The sequence below is a fragment of the Lycium barbarum genome, chromosome 11, assembly GCF_019175385.1.
Source record: "Lycium barbarum isolate Lr01 chromosome 11, ASM1917538v2, whole genome shotgun sequence".
NCBI classification, from domain to species: domain Eukaryota; kingdom Viridiplantae; phylum Streptophyta; class Magnoliopsida; order Solanales; family Solanaceae; genus Lycium; species Lycium barbarum.
Genome location: NC_083347.1, coordinates 94,768,365 through 94,795,279, shown reverse-complemented (window position 1 = coordinate 94,795,279; position 26,915 = coordinate 94,768,365). Strand labels below are relative to the sequence as shown.

Sequence of the window (26,915 nt, the reverse complement as noted above, 5' to 3'; positions counted from 1 at the left end):
AGAGAATTTGCATTCACATTAGGTAATCGATTATATGAACGTGCTTACTAAAGTTAGAGAGAATTGAGCATCATTTCCTTTGTTTATACAACCTTCCCTATATTGCATATCAACTCCCAAACATTCATAATAACATTCACAATATCATATCCAACAACCTTTATTCATCTACATTACCCTCGTTTCACAATTCCACTTCAATTCATCCATAATCATGGTCATAGTATACTAGTGCGTTTTCTCACATATAATGCTTATCCCATGTCCTTAATATCATTTATAACATATCCATATCACAATGCATCAATAATCGTGACTCAATTCAAGTTATCACTCAAAATAACACTATTCACACTTTCATGACCCATTTTCTATATCCTTTCACAATCCAAGTGTTTCAACTTTCAAATACCTTAAACAACATGTAAATACCATAAAACTTACCTTAGATGGTGTAGGAATGAACCTTGAGTGCAAACACTTCACTTGAGCAAAACCCTAGTTTCACCTTCACTTGGACTCCTTGTCTTGGATGAACTTTAATGAGTTTCTCACATTTGATTCACTTGGTTTGATGTAATTGATCACAAATATCCCTTGAATTCTTGTTGGAGAAGTGTAGAGAGATGTTTTAGAGAGAAAGGGTGTGAAGGGAAAATGAAATGAAATGAAACTTGAACCCTTATTTAATACACAAATCTGTCCCGACACATTTATCCGGACACACATACGGTCCGTACAATTTATACGGTCCGTATGTGTGATCGTATAATGGTTCCAGTGGAGTATATTCTCTAGACAGGGTATACGGCCATACCTACGGTTCGTATCTTTTGTATGGTCCGTATAATGGACCGTACAATCCACAGTTTTCCAAAAATCATTTTCGTCGACTCGTTTGATCTCCAATCCTTTTGGAACCTGCTTAACACTTGTTCATCACTTCATTAACAATCTAGGGGACGTTATAACTATTCTCCAAAGCATCATTAAGTCATCGTTAATTCGTTATTCGTAAATCCTTTCCGATACATCTCGCGTGTCCTGCCTCCTCTTGGCAACTTTCTTCTCTTACTTCGAATGTCTTTGAAATCTCATTTAGAATCATCGAATGTTATTTCTTACTCATCAAAACATCGCATACATCGCGCCCTTCGTCAGTATATTCACTGTGCATGAACGAAAAATTTTCCAAGGTGTAACACTGCTGTAACACCTCTGTTTTCCTCCATGTTCGAGTTGCGCAGAAGGCATTGAAACTCGGCAAAATGTTCCATTAACTTGTTTCGTTGTGTCGGTTTATTTGCCTCTATATTCTTGTGTGATATTTGGTGAACAATAAGACTAACAATTGGTTTTATTTAGTCGTGCTAAGTTTCACCTACAACTAGTAATTAAGGGAGTAATTTTTATCATAGATAGTAGTATGCGCCCCCCGGAGGCAGTAGCTATAATATTTTATTATCACATAGAATATGACTTAAGTTTAAAGACTAAAAATCAACAACCCAACATCTGTTTTCTCTTTTCAAGTTCAAATGGTCTTTCCTTTAAAAGAAGTAATTTTCAAGGGTGCTAAAACTTGAAAATAATGCATAAGTCGATACTCGTTTGTCCTAACTAGACCTTTGCTTCTAACCTTGCCTCAGATCGTGTTTTAAAACAATTTGTTTGTTGGGTCATTTTTTTAGCATATTGTTTGTCGATGCTTTATAACTCAAAATATCTAATTATGAGTTATTTTTAAAATACCATAAGATTTCATGCTTGATACATAACCTTTTAATTAACTCTAAGTCCGACTGGTTAACCATTTTTAATGGATCTTAAAAGGTGCCTAATACCTTCCCTTTAGATTAATTGAACCCTTACCTAGAATCTTAAGTTAGTAGGCCTTAAAACGAAGTTAACTTTAGACAATAACTTTAATTAACTTTAGGTGTCCTAATTCACCATAAATAATTAGGTGGCGACTCCTTTACTTTAATTAACCCTGGAATTACCGGAATGTTGTAAACTATTTTGACTCCGGTTAAGATGGGGTATAACACCCACATCTGGAGGAACCTGGTCCCTCGTCTATTCTTGAACGGGCTGCAACAACTCTTCTGTTGTGCTGCTACAATGTCAGTAGATTTCAGTTGTTCAGTTGACCAAGCAATACCTGGGGACCTAATCCCATCTGGTCCCTTTGAGGATGTATCTCGTCCTTCATCTATGAACATATCCTGCTGGGAACCTGATCTCATCTAGTCCCTCTGAACACGTATCTGGTCCTTCATATATGAACATATCCTGCAGCTTGTGTAGTGACTGATTGCATCTGATTCTTTAAGGAGCATGTCAATATAGCAGTACATGAGATATTAAGAGGAGGCCAAATGCAACAAGTGAACCTGATCATATATTATTTCTTAAGGTTTGTCAAATCAGCAAAACATAAGTTATCATAACTCATCACATGCACTCAATAAACAAATTATCCAGTGATTCCACATCCAATGAATTGCATAAGATACAATCCTAAGACACTTGTGTACCCCAGTTTGCCAGTCTACAGTGGCAAGCTTGTTTTGGCTCAACATCATAAAAGGCTCTTACAGAGGTACGAAGGACCGCTGGTCAATACTCGATAATGCATGTTCATCAGTCTGCAATAAGCATTGACTTTAGGGGGGCGGTAACTAAAGAGGTAGCAAGACTAAGGGAAATTTCAGGAAAAATTGAACTCTTGCATTATACTTCCTATGTTCACAGAACAGGCCCAACCTTTGCTCCGATTAGAGCCTCTTCTTTTACTTGACAGATTTCTTGCGACATGTTTGCTTTCTCAAATTTTGCATATGGCTTCGTCTAGGTGTTTTCAATGAATTCGAATAACACTCAAGATATTTTATGTCTGTATATAATGTTATACACAATATATACATATGATATATATTGTCTCAATGATATTTTTCGGATTGATTTCAGCTCTAAAATTTGACTCAAACCAGTAAATCACCTCCAATATTCCTGAAAATCTGTATATATCTCGCCCATGTGTTTTCAACGAATTTCTAACAGCACTAGCTAAAAGAATAATGAAAAGTTTCTTAGATGTGCCGAAAATGGGAATTTGCGACGACCTATCATTTTTTCCGGCGATAAAGAATTACATTGAGAATTTTATGAGTTTTTGAGGGGGTTGTTGGAGAAGAGAACTAGGTAAATTGAGAAAAATATGAAGAGATGCAAAAGTTATAAGGAGTTAGCCGAATGCATTTTGGTTACCGACTCAATGCCAATTATTGGTTAAGTAATTGCGCCAATTACTCTTTTCAATTGTAAGAAATACCAAATTTCCTTTATAGTTCTTGCTTATATTTTGGAATTGAGGGCCCAGGAAGGATAAAATGCCAAATATTTAACATTAGAAGGTCGTTAAGCGAAAAAAAAAAAAACATTAGAAGGTCGTTAAGCGAAAAAAAAAAAAACATTAGAAGGTCGTTATTGAAATTAGAGATAGAATAATCTTCTATGCTCTGTTTATAATTTGAATATGATGAAATAATTCCATAAATATTTATTTACAGATATTCCATGTTCTTCTAACTAATTTCATATAAATAAAATTATATAATTAAAATAATATTGGTAATGACTACAAAATTAGAATCCTCACGTTTGGTATAACTTATTTGCAAACCATACCCCTTGTCTTTTGGAGAATTTACGCTGTGTGCCCATGAAGCCCAAATATTATCCAAGAAATACCCATTTTAAAATATTACACGGTATACCTATTTGAAAAAAAAAAAATTACAAAATACTCAGTAGGTGCACGTATTATATACCTTTAAGGAATACGTTTCACATATTAATACACAATAGTGTAATTCAACTATTTCTATTATTGTAGACCTTTCAAATTTACAATTATATAAATTATATACTCTGAAAATATACAACATACAAAACTGTGTCGTGCAAATTTTTAGTAGGCGAATTTTATAAATGGATAGACGCGAATTTTTTTTTATGCGGATTGCCCAACATACGAACTGACTTTAATGTTTGCCCCAAATTGCTGGTCTTTAATTTTTGTCTCTGCTTCTCATTTAATGGGCCAAAGTATCTTTATTCACTGGTTTACGAAACTATAGATTCTGGGTTCGATCCCCACCAAAGTCCGAAAAAAAAATTCACAGAAACTTTGTTTTTCGAGAAAAGTTACATAGAAATGTTGCCTTGTCCGGCTTAAGTTCGGTAGAAATGAAGTTATCCGACATAAATTGTATAGTAATTAATTTGCTCGGTATAAGTTTATAGAAATTTTGCCTCCCCGGCATAAGTTCTAAAGTTATACCAGATAACTTAATTCCTACAGAATTTATGCCGCATCACTTTTTTTTTTTTGATGCCAGAGATATTTTCAGCCACTTTTTTAAGTGCCAAAGGGCAAAACTTGGACTTGAGGGGCAAACATTAAAGACCACCTCAAGATAGGGCATTCGTGTGAATTGCCCATTTTCTTACAAGTCACCATTCTTTTCTCAACCCCATGGCTCACCGCACACAAATAGTGAGATCCATGCGCAGGAAAGAATCTCTTATATACGAGAATACTTTTTTTTCTCGTATTTTTTTTCCCAATAATTCCTTAAACCACGTCCGAAAGTCAACCTTCATTCCAAGACTCAAAATTATAAAAAATAAAAAAAATAAAAAAGAAGAAGAGAAAACGGCATGGTTTTAGAGAAATTCTCACCAAGTTAGCTAAAATAACTTATTTCCCATTCTATAGACCAGCCCTAATATTAATCCATTTGGTTTACTTATTTATCCACAATTTTAGAGTTAAAAATAAATTATAGAAATATCTATGTAAACCTCAAAAAAAAGTTGGAGGGTATATTTAAATACACCTAGAACTTTTGGACTTGCAAGTAGGTAGTTAAAAGTCAAGTACTGTGGATTTAATTAAGTTATATGCACGGATAATTTATATAAATATTCTTTTACTATTACTGCAATTTAAGATGCTGTAGGCATGTTATCACTCAAGCTACCGCATCCAAGCTTATTATAAAAAAACATTGAGTTTTACATTGACAGTTCAAAAGTCTTTTGATGCTCTCATGTCACTCAATAGCCCATTACAGTCAATTCTTTTAGCATTGATGTTTTAGTAACCTGAAAACATAGTAAATGACCTAGTATAATAGGTAAAACTATATACTTGAAAGTATAAAAACTTTTAATATTGTCGGTATATAATTTAAACTCATGAAAGAGAGTCCAAGCTCTATGCACTAACGGTGTTGCCAAAATCTACAATACAATCACGCCACTTAAAAGATAATTACAGGTAATTCTACTTAATTAGAGGTGAATTCAGGACTTAAACTTTATGAATTAAGCTTTTAAGTTTTTTCATATTGAACTCAGTATATTTTTAAAGTTGTAGGTTCATATCACTATTTATTACAATTTTCTTGAATTTTTTACACATAAATTTATGCTTTGCCTCGAAAGTATTGGATTCAGATGAACTCGGTGCCGCAAACAGTGGATCTGCCTTTGTACTTAAATAACTACTAGTAACCTATAGAATAAATTAATAAGTAACCAGCTATAACATGTTAAATTACATTGATTGCGATATAACTCAGCCTATAAAAAGTTTACTTAATTGTAGGTGAACTAATGGTGTATAAAACTATATATACAGATTAATATATACATTCAAATACGACTAGGTTAACATCCAGGCTGGTGCAGAAAACTAACATGGCATGTGAGCATATGAAACTAATCCACTTGTCACTAAAGTGACCACCATTATATTGTCAACTTTAATTTCTCTCTTGCTTCAATAGCCTATTTTGAGCAATACGTTTGACTCAGGAAGGAATGAAGTTCTTCAGATCTCTTTCAAAGTCGAATGCCACTAATGTGCTATTAGTGTTCTTGCTGTCTACTTTTTGCTTTTCCTCAACAGGATTGCACACAAACCTCTCAACTTTTCAATCCACTTTGTTATTTTTCAAGAAAATGTAGAAGTAGTTTCCAGGTGTTTAGTTATGTTGAAGAACGAAAAAACTTCCACATCGATAGGTGATCTCCTCATATGGATTTGGACAATTCTCCTCTCATGAGCTAGCTTTTGGATTGAATTAGACGCGTGATCCATTTCTTTACATGCTACCATAGCAGGACCCGTCTCACCCAATGTTGGGCCCCCAAATTAAATTGTCCGCGCACCAGGTGTCTAGTCCTGAGTTAGACCATGATCCATTTCTTTAGAGGTTAACAGAAAATGTTTTCTTTAAGTTTTGTCCCTTAAATTGCTGGTCTTTAACTTTTGCCCTTCGCTAAAAATTTCTTGGTTTCGGGTTCGAACCCCGGCTCAATAAAAAATTTTAAAAAAATTCGCAAGACAGAGTTTTGCAAATTCTGCTCAGAATTTTGGCTTTAAGGCAAAATATGCGAGGACAGATTTGCAAAATTTTACCTCTTGAGACTTTTTTTTTTTTACTGAGCTAGAGTTCGAACCCACAACCTCGGGTATTAGGCGAAGGGCAAAACTTGAAGAGCACCGATTTGAAGGGCAAAAATTAAAGACCACCCCAAATGAAGGAAATGGAATCTATCAAAAGGGAGAAATGACTCCCTTACTTTATGAGTGAAAGTTATTTTTCTTACAACTATGCTAGTTTTTAACTTCATAATGCTTGCTCTAACTAACGCGCGGACGCATTATGTACTCAAAAAATGTATCGAACGCTCTCCAATTCGTGCTAACATTATTACTGATCTCTAGCACATGTATATAATTATTTTTAAAAATATTTTCTACTCACCAATAACCAAATATAGATAAACTTATTTCAGCTAAACATCTTCCCAGGGAAATGACTTCCCTCATACCAAACGCAAGTAGTTTATGCTGAAAGTCGGCTATTTTATGAGAGATCAGGGAGTTGACATATGATTTTAAAGATAGGCTTTTCCCTTTTCTGGTAGGTTCTCATTTCTCTTGGAGTAAGATTTAGCAAGGGACCATTTGAATTGAAATTATACTTGAAAGAGAAAAAACATACGGGTTACTTCTTATCAAGAAAAATAAATCAAATTGAGTACAACTTCTGTATAGAGAAAGTTGAAGCTCAAAATTAGATCTTTAATGTTTTTCTGTAATTGATTTTTTTCCTCTTTCTCCCCCAAGAAACAGAGGAATTGCGCATGAAGGGGAAAAACATGTATGTTAGAGCCAATGTATGTGAGACTTTAATAGCTCCTTAATATGAAAAGCTAAAATGAGATTTATTCTATCAGTGAATCATCTCAATATCCCATAAGCCATTGACATTGTAAGACATGAGGAAATTATGTACTATATCTCAATAAATGTGACATTTGTTACAAATGTAAGAGTTTTAAGTTTTAGCGTAACTATACTACTGGATGTCACTACTAAAAAATCTCTATTTTCCTACTGATTCACCCCTGAAAAATGTTTAGTAACTATTTCTCACTGAATGTCAGTTGAAAAACTTAAATAATAATGTTTTTACATGGAAAAAGTAGGAAGTTTCCTAGCAATGCATTTTCCCAGTAAACTGGTTCGGTGGGAATGGGGTGGGAAAATCATGTTTTATAGCACAAATTTCCTACCAAATGTCGGTTGGAAAAACATCTTTTTCTAGTAGTGTGGTTAACTCTTACATCAAGCCTAAGGAAAGAGGTGGGAAAATCATGTTTTATAGCACAAATTTCCCACCAAATATCGGTTGGAAAAACATTTTTTTCTAGTAGTGTGGTTAACTCTTACTCAAGCCTAAGGAAAGTCAAAATCATTAAACTTTCTTCTATTTTTTTATTGGAATTATGATCCACCACATGTATTAACTTCTTCTTTAACTTATCTCTTACATTTTTATTCCTGCCTTTCTTCCAGATGCATATGATGCACTTGACCCCAACGGGAACATCACAATAAAATGGGATGTCATCAGCTGGACACCAGATGGATATGTTGTACGGAGTAATTTTATTTCTTTTTCTCTTTTAAAATACATTTGAGACCTATACCTATGCACGTTCGAAGTTTGATTAACAATGGCCTGTTAACTCATTAGTTATTTCAAGCATTGTGTAAATGTAGTATATAGCAAAGAGTTTTTATGGTATTGAGCAATAGTTTCTGGAGGGTAAGTTATTCCCTACTACCGCTTGTTCATATTATCTGTTTTGTTAGGTTTTTTCACATTCGTTAAGAAAGACATTTAATAGCCGTAAATCTTAATCACAAGATTATTTGTCTAAACAACTATACATGTTGTAACAACAACAACAACAACATACTCACTGTAATACCACAAGCGGGGTCTGGGAAGGTCGTGTGTATGCAATCTTACCTCTACTTTGCAAAAGTAGAGAGGTTGTTTCTGATAGACCGTTTAGCTCAGGTGAAGCAAATATCTCATTTAATTAACACTTCAGTACTTGGAAAAGTAAGGGTAGATTTGAAACAAAAACCAACAAATGACTTCTCGTTTTTCTAAAACGTCATATATTTTGAAACAAATTTAGTTTACCGAAACAATTAATATATATGGGGGTGGAGGTAGTGCCAAATAGCTTCAGCCAACAAGACAAAGAACTTCAGCTTTTGACCTCAGCGTTAAATTCAATCTATCTTATAGTGCATTAAATTCTAGCTCGTTTACTTCGTATTAGCATTTGCCAAATTGAAAATATCATCTTTATAACTTTGGCGTTTGGACAGGCCGTGGTGACTATGTACAACTTTCAGCAATATAGGCATATTCAACCACCAGGCTGGACTTTAAAATGGACATAGGCAAAGGACGAGGTGATATGGAACATGACGGGAAGTCAGGCAATAGAGCGAGGTAATTGCTCAAAATTCAAAGGAGATATTCCCCATTGTTGTAAGAAGGACCCAACAATTATCGACTTGTTGCCCAACGCTCCTCAAAACCAGCAGATTGCAAATTGCTGCAAGGGCGGAGTTGTCAGCTCGTGGGGCCAGGATCCTGCAAGCGCTGTTAGTTCGTTCCAACTCAGTGTTGGTTCTGCTGGAACATCAAACGAAACAGTTAGAGTACCTAAAAACTTCACCTTAAAGGCACCAGGACCTGGATATACTTGTGGACCTGCTAAAGTTATTAAACAGACTAAATTTGTTACTCTAGATGGGAGAAGAGTTACACAGGCTATGAGTAAGTTAAATGGTTCTACTACATGCATTATTCAGCACTCCTCAGAGTCGTTTGGTAGGGTGTATAAGAATAGTACTGAATAGGGTGCATTCGTAATGTTGGGTTAGTAATGCCAGGATTAGTTACGCTGACATTAGTTTTTATTGACTGTTTGGTTTGTTGTGTTAAATAACATGCATTGTATAATTTTTAGATAGTACTCCCTCTGGTTCAAAAAGAGCGCCCACTTAGTCTTTATTTTTTGGTTTAAAGAGTGTCCACTTATCAAATCAAGAATAAATTAACCCTATTTTTTTCAGATTTGCCCTTATTAAGTGTTAAATGACCAAGTCCCAACACCTATTTAATTAAAGGTAATTTAGTCAAATTATCTATTTTTGTCTAGGAGTTAATATTTTCTTAAAGAGTGTGCAAATGCTAAGTAGACACTCTCTTTTATCTGGAGGGAGTACTAAATAGGGTGTATTAGAGTAAGAATAGTACTAGTATTGTTAATGTCATGCTTTACTATGTATAAGAATAGTACTAAATACGGTGTATAAGTAATACTTGTATTAGTTGTACCAGACCTAACTTTGCAACCAAACATTGTGCTAATACCGGCATTATTCTACCTAACAGACCATACCAAACGACCCCTTATGGTTGATAGTCATGTGAATCTAAATGCGTCAAGTTATCTCTTTGTCCATCAAGTTAATCATCAGATTATAATGAGTTGCATTTGCTGGTTTTTTCCTTGCAGGATTTTGTTTAGTTTCCCAAACCTGTTAAATATATATGATCTTTGATATCATGCTCATTCATATGCATGTCGTTGCAGTTTTATAAAATCTAACTTCTAACACTTTGTACTTTTTGTGACAGTAACTTGGAATGTCACATGCACATACTCACAGTTCCTGGCTCAAAAAAATCCTACATGTTGCGTCTCCCTATCATCGTTCAACAATGACACGATTGTACCTTGTCCAACATGTTCTTGTGGCTGCCAGAAGAATGGCACTAAGCCAGGAAGCTGTGTGAAGTATGTCCTAGAAAATATTTTTCTTCAATTTCTTTTGCACACACCTTAACTGTTCGAACTCTTTTGTGATTTTCTTGCAGTCCAGAAATGCCACGTTTAGCTACAATTGTTTCGGACCATGGGAAGAACAACTTTACTCCTCTGGTCCAGTGCACAGATCACATGTGCCCAGTTGGAATTCATTGGCATGTGAAACTCAACTACAAGGATTATTGGAGGGTTAAGATCACTATAACAAACTTCAATTACCATATGAATTACACACAATGGAACTTAGTTGTCCAACATCCGAACCTTGATAACATCACTCAGCTTTTCAGCATCAATTACAAGTCATTAACTCCTTATGGAGCGACAAGTAAGTTCTCTATCTAATTCTAAATGTGTATATTGTTTCATTTGTGTTACCTAAGAAGCAGCTACTACTTAGACATTAGATAGATTTCCACATCTGTCCGTATCCCGTACATTAGTCTAGAATCAGTGTTATCGAACGATCACTTAAGGTGCACTTAAGCCCTAAAGCTATTTTGTAGGCTAACTGAGCACTTCATGTCGCTTCAGCAGCGTGCATTGTCCCAAAAGGGATGGCACTAAATGTTAGTTTTAAATTTTTTAAATTCTTTTGTCCATAAAATTGTCATCTGTGCTCATAATTATTTTTCTTGAATTATGTATGTATATTTTTATCTTTATCTGCGCCTTTCTTCACTAAGCCCGCGCCTTATTTGCGTTTTGAGATTATATTCCCAATAGATATCTGCATCTTATTTTTTTGCCTTTGATAACACTGTCTAGGATTGCAGTCCGTTCTTTTTGTTGGAATATTACTCTATTGAGTAAGTTTCCTTATATATGACTAATCTCCTGACCTTTTCGCAGATGATACTGCAATGTTCTGGGGTGTTAAATTCTCCAATGATCTGCTCGAGCAACCTGGTCCTTCAGGAAATGTCCAGTTCGAACTTCTACTCCGAAAAGATACATCAAATTTCACTTTTGATAAGGGATGGGCTTTTCCTCTCCGAGTTTATTTCAATGGTGATAACTGTATCATGCCACCTCTCAAGGCTTATCCACATTTGTCAAATAACATTTCCATCATGCCACCTCCTGATGCAGATCCACAGTTGCCAAATGCCGTTTCCCAATGGAAGGTTTCTTTGCTTAAATTAGTACTGACACTTTTGTCCTCTATGGCATTCTTCTTTGCATATCCATAGAAGTCTATCACTTGGAAATGGTCAGTGCCTATCAGTAGATTTCCCCTAGCTGTTGTATCACATGTTCTTTTTTTACATGCTAAAGCATATATTTCTCAAATCTGTTTGAAAACAAAAGGCCATTTAAGAATAGATAGAGCTTCAAATTCTTATTTGTTAAATACTCTTGTTTTCTTCATTATCATTATAAAGAGATTCTTTGCAAATGAATGCTACTTGAGCCAGTTTCTTCCTTTTATATATTGGTGCAACTCAAAGCGAATACAGGATTTGCAGTTTATGGATTTCTACAACAACCACAAGTTAATATACATTAATAGCTGGATTCATAGTTAAATATTTTTAGATATTTAGTAAATTTCTTAATAGAGATACACTCAATGAACTGAGTGCTTTAAGGCTAGATCCACCTCTGGTGCATCTCTTACAATTTTTCTCATTTAGCATTTTGACGGTTCAATGAATTCATCTTGTTGTGTTGCATTTTTCTATATTCGATGAAGCATTTAACCTTTAGGGCAAGTTACACATTTGGCCGGTCAGTCAAAAATTATACATTTTTCGCCTACTACTTTAGTGGCGTATATATAGCGTAAAAATCCCTTTAATTTAAGCAATTTCTAGCATTCTGGGACCATTGCAATGACATGAACAAAGTTTTCAATATGCTAGAACTGCTTGTCATGAACCAACATGCTCAAATTGATTCCCAGATTGCAGTAATAAATGTTCATGACATGTTCTATCAAATATGTTTTCAAGTACTGTATTACCAATTTATCTGAAATGGTTGCCTGGCTTCAAAAGTTTTAGTTATTCACAAACTAGACAAATGATCAAAACAAAACAAGTAAAATCAAAAGCATAGTACAAAACAATGTCGAAAAGGCGACCAGATTCTGGTGGGCGAAGTTGGGTAAGTATGGATAAGTATCTGGTTGTGGTGGAATGCATTCGTCGCCATTGAAGTATACTTTCCGAGGAAATGCCCATCCTTGTTTAAGGGTAAAAGTGCCTTTATCTTTCTGGAGAAGCACTTCTGATTGAACATTTCCAGTTGCCTCTGCTTCCATAAGTAAGTCATTGTAGAACTTCACACCATAAAACATTCTTGTGTCATCTGCATGTAAAGATTTACACAAGATTATTAATGTCTTTTCTACATCAGGCTCCTTTTTGCAACTAAGATTAATTTCACGTATCACTGAATTTTACTCGCTATAATAGTCAAGTCACAAAAGTATTTCTTGTCACGTTGAGATAACTGAACTTTACCTAGTATAACAATAAGGTGATCATAAAACCATCTTCTGCCACATTAAAGTAACTGAACTATGTGTGAATTGCTCAAGGAAAAAAATGACGGGAAGGTCAAATTTCTGGTGCGGGGTAGTTTTTTTTTTCCTGCCTTTTTGCTTCATTTAAATGTTTCATAATTGTCTTTTGTTTTATAAAATATGGGTAGTCAAGACATTTACACTTCGGATTTTTGTACCTTCCGAGCCAGCAATTTGGCCTTTTAGTCATTTATGTTTTCTGAGCAATTCACACGTTTAAAAAAAAAATTGTCACTTTATTGTACGTTATAAGTTTAATTTGACTAATATTTTTTTTGTTACTTTACTGTTATAGTGGGTAAATTTCAATAACCACATGTGAAATTAATTGTTACATCCATGCAATATTTCAGAGAGTTCAGGGACTTACTTATCAACTGATACAGAAAGAGAGGCTTGTAATCGAAGCTAAAAACTTGAGTTACATTATTAAGATTTGGATGCGGAGCAACAAGAGTCCACTGTGTGTAATTGACACTGTAATTGAAGTTGGTAACAGTAATCTTGAGTCTCCAGTACTCCTTGTAGTTTAGCTTCACATGCCAATGGATTCTAACAGGACACATATGTTGTGTACACTGTAGTAATGGCGCATTGTCTTTCCTTGGAGTGTATACCCCAACCACACGGGGGCGGAGCAACACTAGCAGAAGGGTGTTCAACCGAACACCCTTCGCCGGAAAATTGTACTGTGTATATAAGTAAAATTTTATTGTATTTGTAGATATACCGTAAAATCAACACCCTTCAAACAATAGGAGTTAGTCCGGCAGTTAAGGGTGTTCAAAACACCCTAGAGGTTGCAGGTTTGATCCCCGAGTCGTCGGCTTTGCTGCTTATTTTTAAAACGTGACAGACCAAATGCTGGCTTAATTTACTTATTTTTTTTAATAAAAAATGGAGTACTCTATGTTTTGAATTACGTCACAATACAAGACTTTTAGAATAATAATCTTAGTTTTTAATAAATTTAGTTTAAAAAAGGGATTTTTTTAAAAAAAAAATAGAGTAACAAATTTTCTATGGCTTAGCTAATATGAGGTAGTTAGATTTAAAATTTTCTGTGCACCCGCTCATCAACTTTTTTTTTAATTAGTTACTACTTCAAAATTTGAACACCCTTATCAAAATTTCTGGCTCGGCCACTGCCACCACATTGAGTCGTTTGGAATCGCTCCTGTGTGTCACATAAGAATTAGTAATCGTAACTTATACTATATATAGAGAACAACAATAATTTTTAAACTATCATTAGTGGTGTACATATGATTTTTTGTAAGCAGTGCCGATACTTATGAAAGAGATAACAAAAATATTAATGATCACATGATTTACATCTATAGGTAAGAGATAGCCTTGACCAATCGGTGTAGTTTAGTGTTAAGCTAGAAGAGGTCTAGGATACAATACTACTGTCATGACCCAACCGGAAGGCCATGACGGACACTCGGAGCTAACCTCCCGAGCACCACAAACATTCATATATCACATAACCATACCTGAGTGGGCCATAAAGCTAATTCATAATACCATAATTTGTATGGGACACAAGCCCAAAAGATAATATACTTATGTCATCAAACTAATCTCAAGTACATATGCCGACAAAGCTATCCATAATAATGATACAACAGAATATAGACCGAGATGTCCATAGGACGTCTAACTGTGCGTATTTGTCTACGAGCCTCTACTGAAGTACATGACATAATGTGGTCGGGATAGGGCCCGCCATACTCATGCAAATGCATATGCAACCATGCTGGCTCACAGAGCAACTCCAGATCAAGTGGAGTGCCACGACACTGCCTGCTGAGCTGGTATCCTAGTGAGAGATCCGTCAACCTGTATCTCAAGACCTACGGGCATGAAACGCAGCTCCCCTAACAAAAGGACGTCAATACGAATAATGTACTAAGTACATAAGGCGGAAATGTAACATAATAAACATATACTATAAAGAAGAAGGATAAGAATCAACCTGGCACTTCTGAACTACCGATGTAAATCTAGCATACTTATATATATACCACTTCTAATTCTTGCAATCTCCACTATGTCTATATACCCTACCATGGCCCTGGTCAGCTTATTATCATAACATTATCCGAACATATGTTGCGGAACGTGCAATTCGATCCAAATATGAATGCATGTGTTGTGGAACGTTCAACCTGATCCCAAATATGAATGCATGTGTTGCGGAATGTGCAATCCAATCCCAAATATGAATGCATGTGTTGCGGAACGTGCAACCCGATCCCAAATATGAGTGCGTGTGTTGCGGAACATGCAACCCAATCCAAATATGAATGCATGTGCTGCGGAACGTGCAACCCGATCCAAATATGAATGCATGTGCTGCGAAACATGCAACCCGATCCAAATATGAATGCATGTGCTGCAAAATGTGCAACCCGATCCAAATATGAATGCACGTGCTGCGGAATGTGCTGCCAGATCCAAATATGAATGCATGTGCTGTGGAATGTGCAGCCCGATCTAAATATGAATGCATGTGCTGCGGAACGTGCAGCCCGATCCAAATATCCCCTATAGGTACCATTTGTACACTTCTAGTGCTGATTCTTTATCTATTAGCTTCTATGCTCTTCTCATGGTCATTACTTATCCATTGACGCCTACATGATTATATAAGACTTATAAGCACATTTCTAGGCCATTAGGACTTCTTCCCGATTAACTAAACCTTAATCAAATCCTGAGATACATCATAAGCCTCTCTTCTAGCATTAAATACCTCGTTAGGGATCTCATAACTAGCACACTATTCATGTCTTACAAACAATTCCTTGAGAACACATTTCTAAATTCATCGGACTGACGTAAGGTCGTTATACCTCCGATTACCATTTTGGAACTATTATAATGGACATATCTCACCTTGAAGGAACAATAATTATAAGATGAGATCAACATCAATAATAAGATCAATAACCATAATCATGAGATAAGGATCAACAATATCATAAGAACATGCAAAACATATGCTTCTAATATTTCTAAGAGAGGAATCATTATGGACATACTTTGTGTAAGCTTGAAGCAATGGAATCATGCCTTAGGAAAGAAAGAGACAGCCTTACCATACCTTGCTGCTTACTTAGCCACTCAAAGTCTACCTTCCGAGCTTGCAAATTTGCATCCAAGATGATTCATACAACAATAAGGTCACAAGAACACTTTCACACTCCAACTTAGCTAGTTAATAAGTTAATGGAATTCGGACAACATTTCCCTATATTATCTACTCCAATCAATTCCAAAATAGCTCCCAAACATCAACAACAATATCAACAATAACATAATCAAGATATTACATGACAAACATATACAAATATGTCCAAAACTTCCTTTCAAAATCAGCCCATAAGCCAACAACAACAACATATCAAACTACGACCTTTATACTATGTTTTCCTTCAATTTAAACCATTAAAATCCTCCAAAAACAACTCCATATCAAATTCAAGATGAATAACATACCTTATACTTGAATAACTTTAGACACACCAACTTTCTTCAAGACCAAAATCACCACAACATCAAGTAGAAGCAAGAACAATCACTTTTCATGAACTAGTTTAGTGTAATCTTGTTGAATTCTTGATTTAAGGCGCTATAAGTGTTTAGGAGAAGTATATGGATGTTTCTAGAGCTCAAAAGAAGTGTAAAGGATGATAAAAAGGGGATAATGGGTGGGGGGGGGGGGGTATTTATACCCTTTGAAAGTCGGTGGAAAATGGGCCCGCGGAGAAGCCATCTGGTAGCCTATCTTGAAACGCCCATAACTTGATACTACGATGTTATATCGACGAACGGTTTGTTGCATTGGAAACTTGACTCACCGAACTTTAATTTACATAGGTTATAAATTCCATAACTCCTCATAGTCTAGGAGATACACCTCCCTCAAGTTGGACCAGAATTTCCTGTCCAAAATTCTGCCAAGTTTTCCAAAATTTTGACAAACTTAATTTCTTGGATTCGCTTGATCTCGAAACATTTAGACACTTGCTTAACACTTGTTAAAAGTATTCCTTAACCTTAAAAGGGCTCTATGACCTCTCCGAGCTTACGTTAGTTTACTTACGACGCAAACGACGTAAAATTGTTTGAGGTGTAACAACTACTTAACCATAATTTTAAGCAATAGAGTTATATTTCCCAAAAGTATGTTTAGGCAGGGGTATAATTTCAACCTCCAACATCTAAAAGCGAAATTAGGCATTGAAACAATGCGCCAAGATACGCTCATCATTAAGTGATGTCATTTTCTTATTACATAGTACTTGATGCATAGTATTAATATATATGTTTAGTAAGGTAACCCTATTCTAAAAAAACTAAAATCCTATTTTACTATAATTACAAATTCACCATAAATAACTATTATAATTATACTAGGATAGGGTTCCTATCGACTTAGGATTTTACCAACACACCGACGTGACCGGACAAACTGGTCGCGTCACATTCAGTCTCAATAATAAACAACCGAGTCTACAAAGGCTGAGTTACTGCTATAGATGGAAAGACCAATATACCCTTATCGTAGCCAAGCAAGCATATTGACCCTGACCTGCGTGCTTATTACCTCTTATGTAATAGTAGTAGATAGTAAAAGTAGATGTACTCTGAAAGTATATAACATACAAAATTGTGTTGTGCAAATTTTTAGTAGGCAATTTTATTAATGGATAGACGCGAATAATTTTCTTACAATTATTTTGCGTGGATTGCTCTTCATACGAACTGGTCTTTAATGTTTGCCCCTCAAATAGCTGGCCTTTTATTTTTGCCTCTGCTTCTCTCTTAATGAAAATTTGTGAGCCAAAGTATCCTTATTCGCTGGTCTGCGAAACCAGAGATTCTGGGTTTGATCCCCAACAGAGTTCGCATAAACTTTGCCTCACCTGCATAAGTTTTGAAGTTATGCCGGATAACTCAATTCCTACAGAACTTATGTTGCGCTGATTTTTTTATATTTTTTTTTGGTTTGTTTTTTCGATGTCAGGAGTATTTTTAGCTGCTCTTTGTGCTTTTTTGTTACTTAAAATGCCGAAGGACAAAAATTAAAGATCAGCAATTTGAGGAGCAAACATTAAAGACCACCTCAAGATAGGGACATTCATGCAAATTGCCCATTTTCTCACAAGTCCCTATTCTTTTCTCAACCCCATAGCTCACCGCACACAAATAGTGAGATCCATGTCCAGGAAAGAATCTCTTATATACTAGTAATAATGTTAATATATAATTCAAACAAGGATATACTTATATGCACCATTATTTTCCCAATAACTCCTTAAACCACGCCCGAGAGTCAACTTTCACACCCTACCAGGAGTATGACGGGCTCCGACCCGTAGGCCGGGAATCACCTGACTTATCCGTTACTTTAAACATTATAAACCATAACTCAAAGAACACCTGCACGTAGAAAAGGCCCAAAATAGGAATATCCGCTCATTCAGCACATATGTACATATGCGGACTGACAAGGTCGCCACAACATAACGTATATCATAAAGCCGGCAAGGCTAACAGTAAAGTATCAAGAGCTCAAAATAAGGCCGACAAGGCCACCAATATATTATACAACAATATGAACTGGTGGAGCTATAAATCATCTAACTGTACACACACGTCTACGAGCCTCTACATAGAATACAAATGATCATAAGGACAATACCAAATAGACTGCAGCTCCGAAGTAAGTGGAGTGCTCCTGAGAATTCGCTGATAGAACACCTACGGGTCTGATCTGTCTCCCTGCCTACCTACGGGCATGAGCGCAGCGTCCACAAGAAGGGACGTCAGTACGAACAATGTACTGAGTATGTAAGGCATGAATAACAACATAATATAGATATGAAAGGTAACATGGAATAAGAGAGATAACCTGTACATCTGGATGCCTCATAAGGCGGTGTCATGCATGCTTAGCCTTTTAAAAAAATATTCTTATACATATATATAGTACCATGCCCGGCCATTAAGGCTCGATGTCATATATATAGTATTATGCCCGGCCATTAAGGCTCGGTGTCAGATATATAGTATTATGCCTGGCCATTAAGGCTCGGTGTTATCATCATTAGCCCGCGGCCGGGGCAATATCATAACATGCCCACTGCCGTGGTGTGCACATCTACGTGCCATGCCCGGCCGACTATAGCGTGGCGTGGTGTGAGAAAATACATACATATATATAAAGCATGCATGAGAGCCAAATAAAACCTATAAATACATCGGAGTGACGTAAGGTCGGTAACCTCCTATTAATTTTGGAATAATCATCATCGCTCTATCTCACCTTGAAGGAACAATTATTATAAGGCGAGATCAACAACAATGAATAAAAATCAAGAAAATCACGAAAATAACTCAACATTCTCATATTCACATTGAAATCATAAGCTTGGGACTTTTAAACATGAAACCATCATCATCGTCGTAATCATCATAGAAACATTCTCATCTTTAGCAATCTTCATTAACATTGTAAAAACATGTCCGTTGTTGTTATCATAAAAGCTTATAGAATCATAAATCTTTGACTCGGAAAATAGGGACATTTTGGAAAACATTTATGGATTGTCAAGGAAGAAGTCATGCCTTTGAATCATGAACTCTAACTTTTGGAAGTAAGGAGGTTATGAAACATATGTAGGGAATTATAACATAGGAGTTTCTAGAAATAGGATCACCGTCATCATAAAACATGTTTATCTTTAGCATCATAAGAACTCTATGAATCATGAATCTCTAGCTTTTGAGAATAAGAATATTCTTGGAAAACATTTATGGATTCACATAAAGGGATCATGGGACATTCAGAAAACACCTATTGGATTCATAAGAAATGAATCATGCCTTTAGAAGAAAGAGGAATAACCTTAACATACCTGGAAGATAATTTCTCGACTTCCAACTTACTTCCTGTCTTGCAATTCCCTTAAGATCATTCATAGCCTCGTAATCTACATATACGACCATCCATACTATTGTTAGGCTCATCGTTATACGCTCGTGTTAAACCCTTAATTAAAATCCATTTAGAATCTGCCGAAATTCGGGCAGCATCTCCCCTGTTTATATGCCTAGCCCGAAATCACAATCCAATAACCAACAACAATAAAAACAATACCAACATCACAACAACATTATCAACACCAATAGGCTCCATAAAACATTCCATACGATGTTTTCCAAGTTTCTCAACTATTCAACTTATTATACGACTATTTAATAACTTTATCTCCGTAAATAAACTAAAATTAATATTAATAAGGAGAGGTTCATACCTTATTCTTGCTAGAGTAGCAATATCTTCAATGTTTACTTTGAATCCAAGCCAATTCCAACGCAAGACAAAACTATAATCGCGACTACACGTTGTCCGGACCTTGATTAATACGCCGTAACTTAAAATTTACTCAATATCCTCATCTTTTATGTGTCTAAGAGCTCTTTTTCTTGATGAATTTTCTGAATTTTTTTAGAAGATTATGATGGATAAAAATGGGGTTTTTAACCCTTTTATAGTGGCTAAAAGTCGGCAGTACTGTAGCAGCGCTGTTTCTGCTCTGTCAGCCTAACTTGTAACCTCCATAATTCTCTATTCCGATGTCGTATCGATGAGAGGTTTATTGCGTTGAAAACTAGACTCGACGAAATTCATTTTAGGCTTTTGAAATACCTTAAAACTCCTCATATGCCTGGAGATATGCCCTTCCAAAGTTGACCCAAAATTCTGCCCTTAATTCTGCCAACATATTTTTTCAAATTTTCGACAAACTTATTTTTTTCGATTTGCTTGGTCCCGAAATCTTCCGCAACTCTCCATACATGATATTTATCACTAATCATACTTGATAATGGTCATGTCCTTTAGTTACAAGGTTGTCCTTCCCGGTTACGACTTATAAGATCATAATTCATCATTTACTTAAACAATATACTTAATAATGCTTCGTTCCTCACACTCCAAAGTTATTTTACCTAGCCATAGCTCGACATACTTACATTCAAATTTAACCATTGCTTTTCCGAGGTACGGGGTGTAACATCAACCTTCATTCCAAGACTCAAAATTAATACTCACTCTATTTCAAAAAAGATTGTCTTATTTTCCTTATTAGTTTATTCTAAAAAGATTGACACATTTCTATATTTATAAAAAATTAACTTTATGAGATGATTAACGGGCACACAAATATCTAAGGTTTTGTTTTGGATCACACATTTCAAATGTATTTCTTTATTTCTTAAACTTCGTGCAAAGTCAAACTAAAACAATGTTATTGGGACGAAGAGAGTAAAAAGTGTAAAAACAAATGGTTTTAGAAAATTTTTCACCTAGTTAGCTATAAGCCCGTTAACTGGTCTGTACCGGACCGGACCGACAACTGGTTAGTAAACCGGCCGGTTTCCGGTCAAAAAACCGAACCGGCCACCGGTTGCCGGTTAACCGGTTCCAAAATTGGAAACCGGAACCGGCTGGTTCTATACTTAAAAAAACCCTTTTTTGTTTTTTGTTTTTTGTATAGTATATGTATGTTATAGTATTTCTTAGTATATTGTGGGTATATTTATATATGTTATATAAGTTTATAACTAAAGTTTATATATATATATATATATATATACGTATGCTTAGTATATTTATATTATAAGTATATTTTAGTTATTTTCCAAGTATATAACTTTCTATTTTTTAATTTAAGTAGATGTATATTATAAGTATATTCTTAGTATATTTTAGGTATATTCCTAACTTAATATAAGTAAAAATATGAACACAAGTAAATAGAAAAAAGCTCAATGAGCCATAGATTTTATTCATTCATGGATAACATTTATTTGCAAGTTGAAATTTGTTTTAACTTGCAAATAATACATGAGTCGCAAAAAAGTAGTAGAATAATAAAATAAAAAAGTGTCAATCATTCGGATAATATCCGCCATATCATATTCGGTCATTGAGATATCTTCAAAGTCTTCCATTTGTTCTATTCCACTTGCTATCAAATCTTCAATCTCTTCCTCTTCGCCTTCCACCGCTTCTAAGTTTTGGTTGCATCGCTCCGATCTAATCCAATCGCGAATGCACACTAGTACTTGCAAGCTAAATCCGGATAATGAGTGTCTATGGTCTCCAATTTGTTGTCTTCCTTGGCTAAATGCACTCTTCGAAGCCACGGTTGATATTTGAACCGTAAGAATATCTCGAGCCATTCTTGAAAGTACTGGATGACTCGGCTTGTATCTCTTCCACCATGCTAAGACATCCAAATCATCTAGTTGGTTGATATTCACATTTGGATGCATTAAATAAAGGCGATATTCATCAAAGTTTGCATTATTAGGAGGAGTTGGATGTGAATGTAAAACTTTTAAATTCGACAAACCCGACAAGCCCTTTTTGCTACTTTGAGAAGTAGTAGGGCGTGGAGCAACGGGTGTAGCACTTTCTTCCAAATGAGAATAATGACTAAAAACTTTTCTAAACTCGGCATCAATCGCGAGCTCGGCTTCATTTAAAGATGGTTCAATTTCCTCATCAATTTCTAAATAGTTATAAAGTTGACCAACCAATGCTCTAGTATAAGACATTTTAAAACAAGAATTTAAAAGAGAACCCAATATAAATAAAGTTGGGATGAAAAAAAAATACTTCTTAAATTTTGTTGTCATATTAAAAATAGTCGCTTGATAACCGGATTTATCTTTATACTCATGTAAAACTCTACCTATTTCCGCTAAGTAGGCTAAAATTCCGGTTACCGTGGGATAGAATTGTCTAGAAAAAGCGAGATTTGCATTATAAATTTTTTGTAAAAGTTCAATACATTCCTTAACATCTACCCAATCGGTAATATTTAACCAATCATCACTATCCGTATTAAAATGGTTGTGAACTTGTTGTATGGGAATCCTATAATCATATGCTTGTTGTAACATAATGTAAGTGTAGTTCCACCTAGTGTCAACTTCTACTTGAATTTTCCTAGGTCTAAGTCCATTTTGCACACAAGAATTCTTAAAATCTCTCATTTTTTGCCTCTTAGCATTACAAAAAAGAAAATCAACTGCATTTCCAATTTTTTGAATAGAATCTTCAAAATAGTCAAGACCATATCTAATAATCAAGTTTAAAATGTGTCAACTACATCTCACATGACAAATATTTTTTAGCGGAGGGTTTAATTCCTTTTTTAAAAGACCAACCGCCTTTGTATTATTCGAAGCATTATATAAAGCAATACAAAGTGTTTTTCTATAAATGTTAAAAAATTTCATAATAGTTGACATTGAATCCGCTAAAAATTTTCCATCATGACTGCCTTTCTTCATCATATAAAAAAAGCTATAATTCTTTTTTGCATCACCCAATTATCATCAACCCAATGACATGTAATAGCAAAAAAATCTAACTTGTTAAGACTAAGACCCAAATCGGCGGTAAAAGAAACATTACAATTTAAAGAATTAAATACATGGCGCAAGTAAAATCTATATTTTTTTTATATAAACCTATAATATCCGCTCTACAAGTACTTCTAGGAATATCCTCAAATAACAGATTATAACAACGTTGAATATAAGTAACAAAACCCAAACCCGAAGGAAAGGAAAATGGTAGAGCATAAAAAACAACCATTTTAGCTATTTCTACACGATCCTTTTTCTTGTCATAGCTAAAATTTCTACCGGTTTGTGGGTCTATTGTTTGTTAAATACCCGCCACATTTGAACCCTTCTTTTTTCTCCCCAAACATCCCTATGTTTACCTTTCATATGATTCGTTAGTGAATTCGTTCCACCATCCTTACTAGTTTGTTGCCTACAAACAAATTCTCGTTTACATAAATTACATGTAGCTGTTTGTCTTTCCTTATCCTTAGTCATAAATTTTCAAATTCTAGCGGTTGGCCTACGAGTTCTTGGCGGTTTGTCTTGTGTATGTGATTGGGCAGGAGCTGTATCTCCTATGGGATTTTCGAGGGCTTGTGTTTCATCATCATCATCATCATCATCAATTTCATTAAAAGTGAGTGAAAATGTACAATTCGGCTATGTATTTTTAAAATAAATATTAAGTTATATTCACCTTCACGATGTTCTCAAATAGTAAATATGCAATGCTACGACTTGTTATTTGAGTTACACCAAACCTTCTTATTTCTATAGACGAAAAGCTAGTAAGTATCATTCAATGGTTAAAGAATTATGACGGATAATAAAGAATTTAACATATAATTTGTGTAAGAACTGTTGGGCGAACCTCGAGCATTAGGCGTTAGGCATGTCTAGGGCGTACAGTGGGGCACTAGCGCGTAAGCCTCACAGGAACTAAGCCCTGCACGTGAGTCCTGGGACATTTTGTCAGTGCCCTGCCCCAAGGTGAGCCCCGAGGCGAGTCTTGAAACTGCCTTTCAAAACACTAGTTATGATCACTCAAGTTACCGCATCAAGCTTATTATTAAAAATTAGTTTAATTAATATATCATGTCACTTAATAATCAATTATAGGCAATTTTATTGCTAGCAGTTATGTTTCAGTAACCTGGAAAACATAGTAAATGACCTAGTATAACTGATAAAACTATAGTATATACTAATTAATATAAAAACTTTTCTATATATTAGTTATAGTTATACCCATGAAAAAGAGGTCAAGCTCCATGCACTAATGGTCGTGCCAACTACAGTACAACCAGGTGATCACTTAAAAGCTACTAATTACATGTAATTCTACTTAATCAGAGGCGGATCTAGGATTTAAACTTAATTTATGAGTTCAACTTTTATGATTTTTCATATTGAATCCATTATATTTTTAAAGTTATAGGCTCATATCTACTATTTATTGCAATGCACATAAATTTATGCTCCGTACTAAGTTGAGATGAACCCGACATCTTAATGGTGGATCCACCCTATACTTTACAATTGATTAGTAACCCAGAAAAATTGACAAGTAACCATATATAACAAGTTAAATCATACTGATTCTGTAAAATTTCATTATAGTATCAGTGTATATAATTTAACCCATGAAAAATTTACTTGTTGTAGATGAACTTGTCACACCCCGAACCTGGGCCTGGACGTAACACGGCACCCGGTGCCTAACTGCATGTGACCGAGCGAACCAACTGGCTGGCTGAATCAACATGTGATACCAAAATATAACTGACTTATAAAATAAGACTAACACATGCTGATTAACTGTAAGTCTGATTGAAATATCATAATGCGGAAATATTTAGACAATCTGAAAATATCTGAAAGTAGCCAACATGGATAAACCAAAACAACTGAACAACTGAGTATAACTATCAACAACACTAACATATAAAATAACTGACTGTCTGAACTGTGTCTATGAAGCCTCTAATGAATACAAAAAGGTAACTGTCTAGAAAGCTATAAGAACTGCATGACTAATGTCGCCCCGAAGGAAACTGGGGCTCACCAAAGTAGCTGATACGAACACTCCTAAGTAGCTGGATCGTTAACCTGTATGTCGTTTCCTGCATCGTGAGATGCAGGCCCCCAAGAAATAAAAAGGGACATCAGCACATTTGAATTGTACTGGTATGTAAAGCAACTGAAGCAATAAAATACTGGAACTGAAACTGAAACTGAACTAAACAGGAAAGCAAGATGTTGAAGTACTCCCTGTTCTGAATGAAGAATCACCTGTAAAACTGTAAATATAACTGTGGCCTAGGGCCCAAATAATGTGCACAAAAACTGTAGCCTCAGGCCCAAGCAATACGTATGCATAAACTGTGGCCTAGGGCCCAAAAATACAGATACAGGTGTTCAACATTAACAATTTACAAGACTGAGACTGGCTATAGCTGATAACATGATAACTGTTTCTGATTATGGGACTCATGCAAATAACTGGTTATACACTGACTGAGACTCATGTGATAACAATGCATAAGTCTATAAAGATTACGTGTTGAGTTCATGATGTTCAAAGTGACAACCATGAACGAATTCTGTAACTACAACCCTAGAAGATAACAATTCTATATCATATCATGAAACTAGGGCTAAACTATATTCTGAGTCAAATTACTGACAAGTATGAAGAATGAGGCGTAGGGAGAATCATGAATATATTCCCTAATGTAGATAGTTAGCCTCACATACCTTAATTCCATCCTTTGAGCGTAATACAATGTTCGTCAACTCTTTAAACTTTGATCTATATCAATACAAGTCAAAGGGATTCTATATTAGCAATGATATCCATGCTTTGGTCATCTAAGCATTTTATCGAACACTTAGTAGGCATAATGCTCCACAATCTCCATTAATGGTGTTTCTTCACCCAATTCCCATTCTATTACTTCTAGGTGATTCTACAATCTCAATGAGGTGTAATTAACATCATTCTCCATCACCCATATGATTATCACAATCTCAAGTCAACAATCCAAAACCCTACTATAGTTCGTGTAATTCTCTTTACTAAACCCATTTACTATTCTCCCAAGAACTCATCAATTCACTATTATGAATGATTAGAGTGTATAATCATTACCTTTTTGACATTCAATCCTCTTGAATTCGAGTTCTAGGGTTTTCACGCCCAACAATGATGTTCCACTCACAACTCTATCGATTAGAAGGGTTTGCTCAAATTAGAAAGAGATTAGGGACTTGAATTCAACCTAGAATCGTGATGAAACTTACCTTAGAGGGCTCTTGAGGCTTGGAACTTGTTCCCTCTAACTTTAGGGTGATTTGTCGTGACTAGGGGTGTTAGGGAAATAAACCCCAAGCTTAAATATAACTTAAAATGCGAAATTCTGACTTTTGACCCGAAACCCGACCTATTATGCGATGGGCCCGCACGACCCCCTGCAGGTCAATATTCAGAGAGGGTGTTTTTGTGCGACTGGCCCGCGATGCGGGACCAGCGCACGCGCCCTCACAAAGGACCTGTGTCGGTTCTGTACAGTGTTCGGTAAAATGGGAATAACTTCTTGTACGTAGCTCTGTTTGGTCTCCACAATATACCATTGGAAATCTATTTAAAAGGGAT

At 35.4% G+C, this 26,915-nt stretch overlaps 1 protein-coding gene and 1 pseudogene across 1 annotated transcript; one reads left to right on the top strand and one right to left on the bottom strand.

Moving 5' to 3' along the window:
• Positions 1-8,773: 8,773 nt before the first annotated feature.
• LOC132619995 (protein COBRA-like) lies at positions 8,774-11,480 on the top strand (annotated as a pseudogene).
• An 836-nt stretch (positions 11,481-12,316) lies between these two features.
• On the bottom strand, positions 12,317-14,299 carry LOC132619994 (COBRA-like protein 4). The gene is made up of 3 exons (XM_060334737.1): positions 14,276-14,299; positions 13,188-13,506; positions 12,317-12,600 (listed from the first exon to the last, which is right to left on the bottom strand). The coding sequence occupies exons 1-3, from the start codon at positions 14,297-14,299 to the stop codon at positions 12,317-12,319; spliced, it is 627 nt and encodes a 208-aa protein (XP_060190720.1).
• Between the last annotated feature and the right edge of the window lie 12,616 nt (positions 14,300-26,915).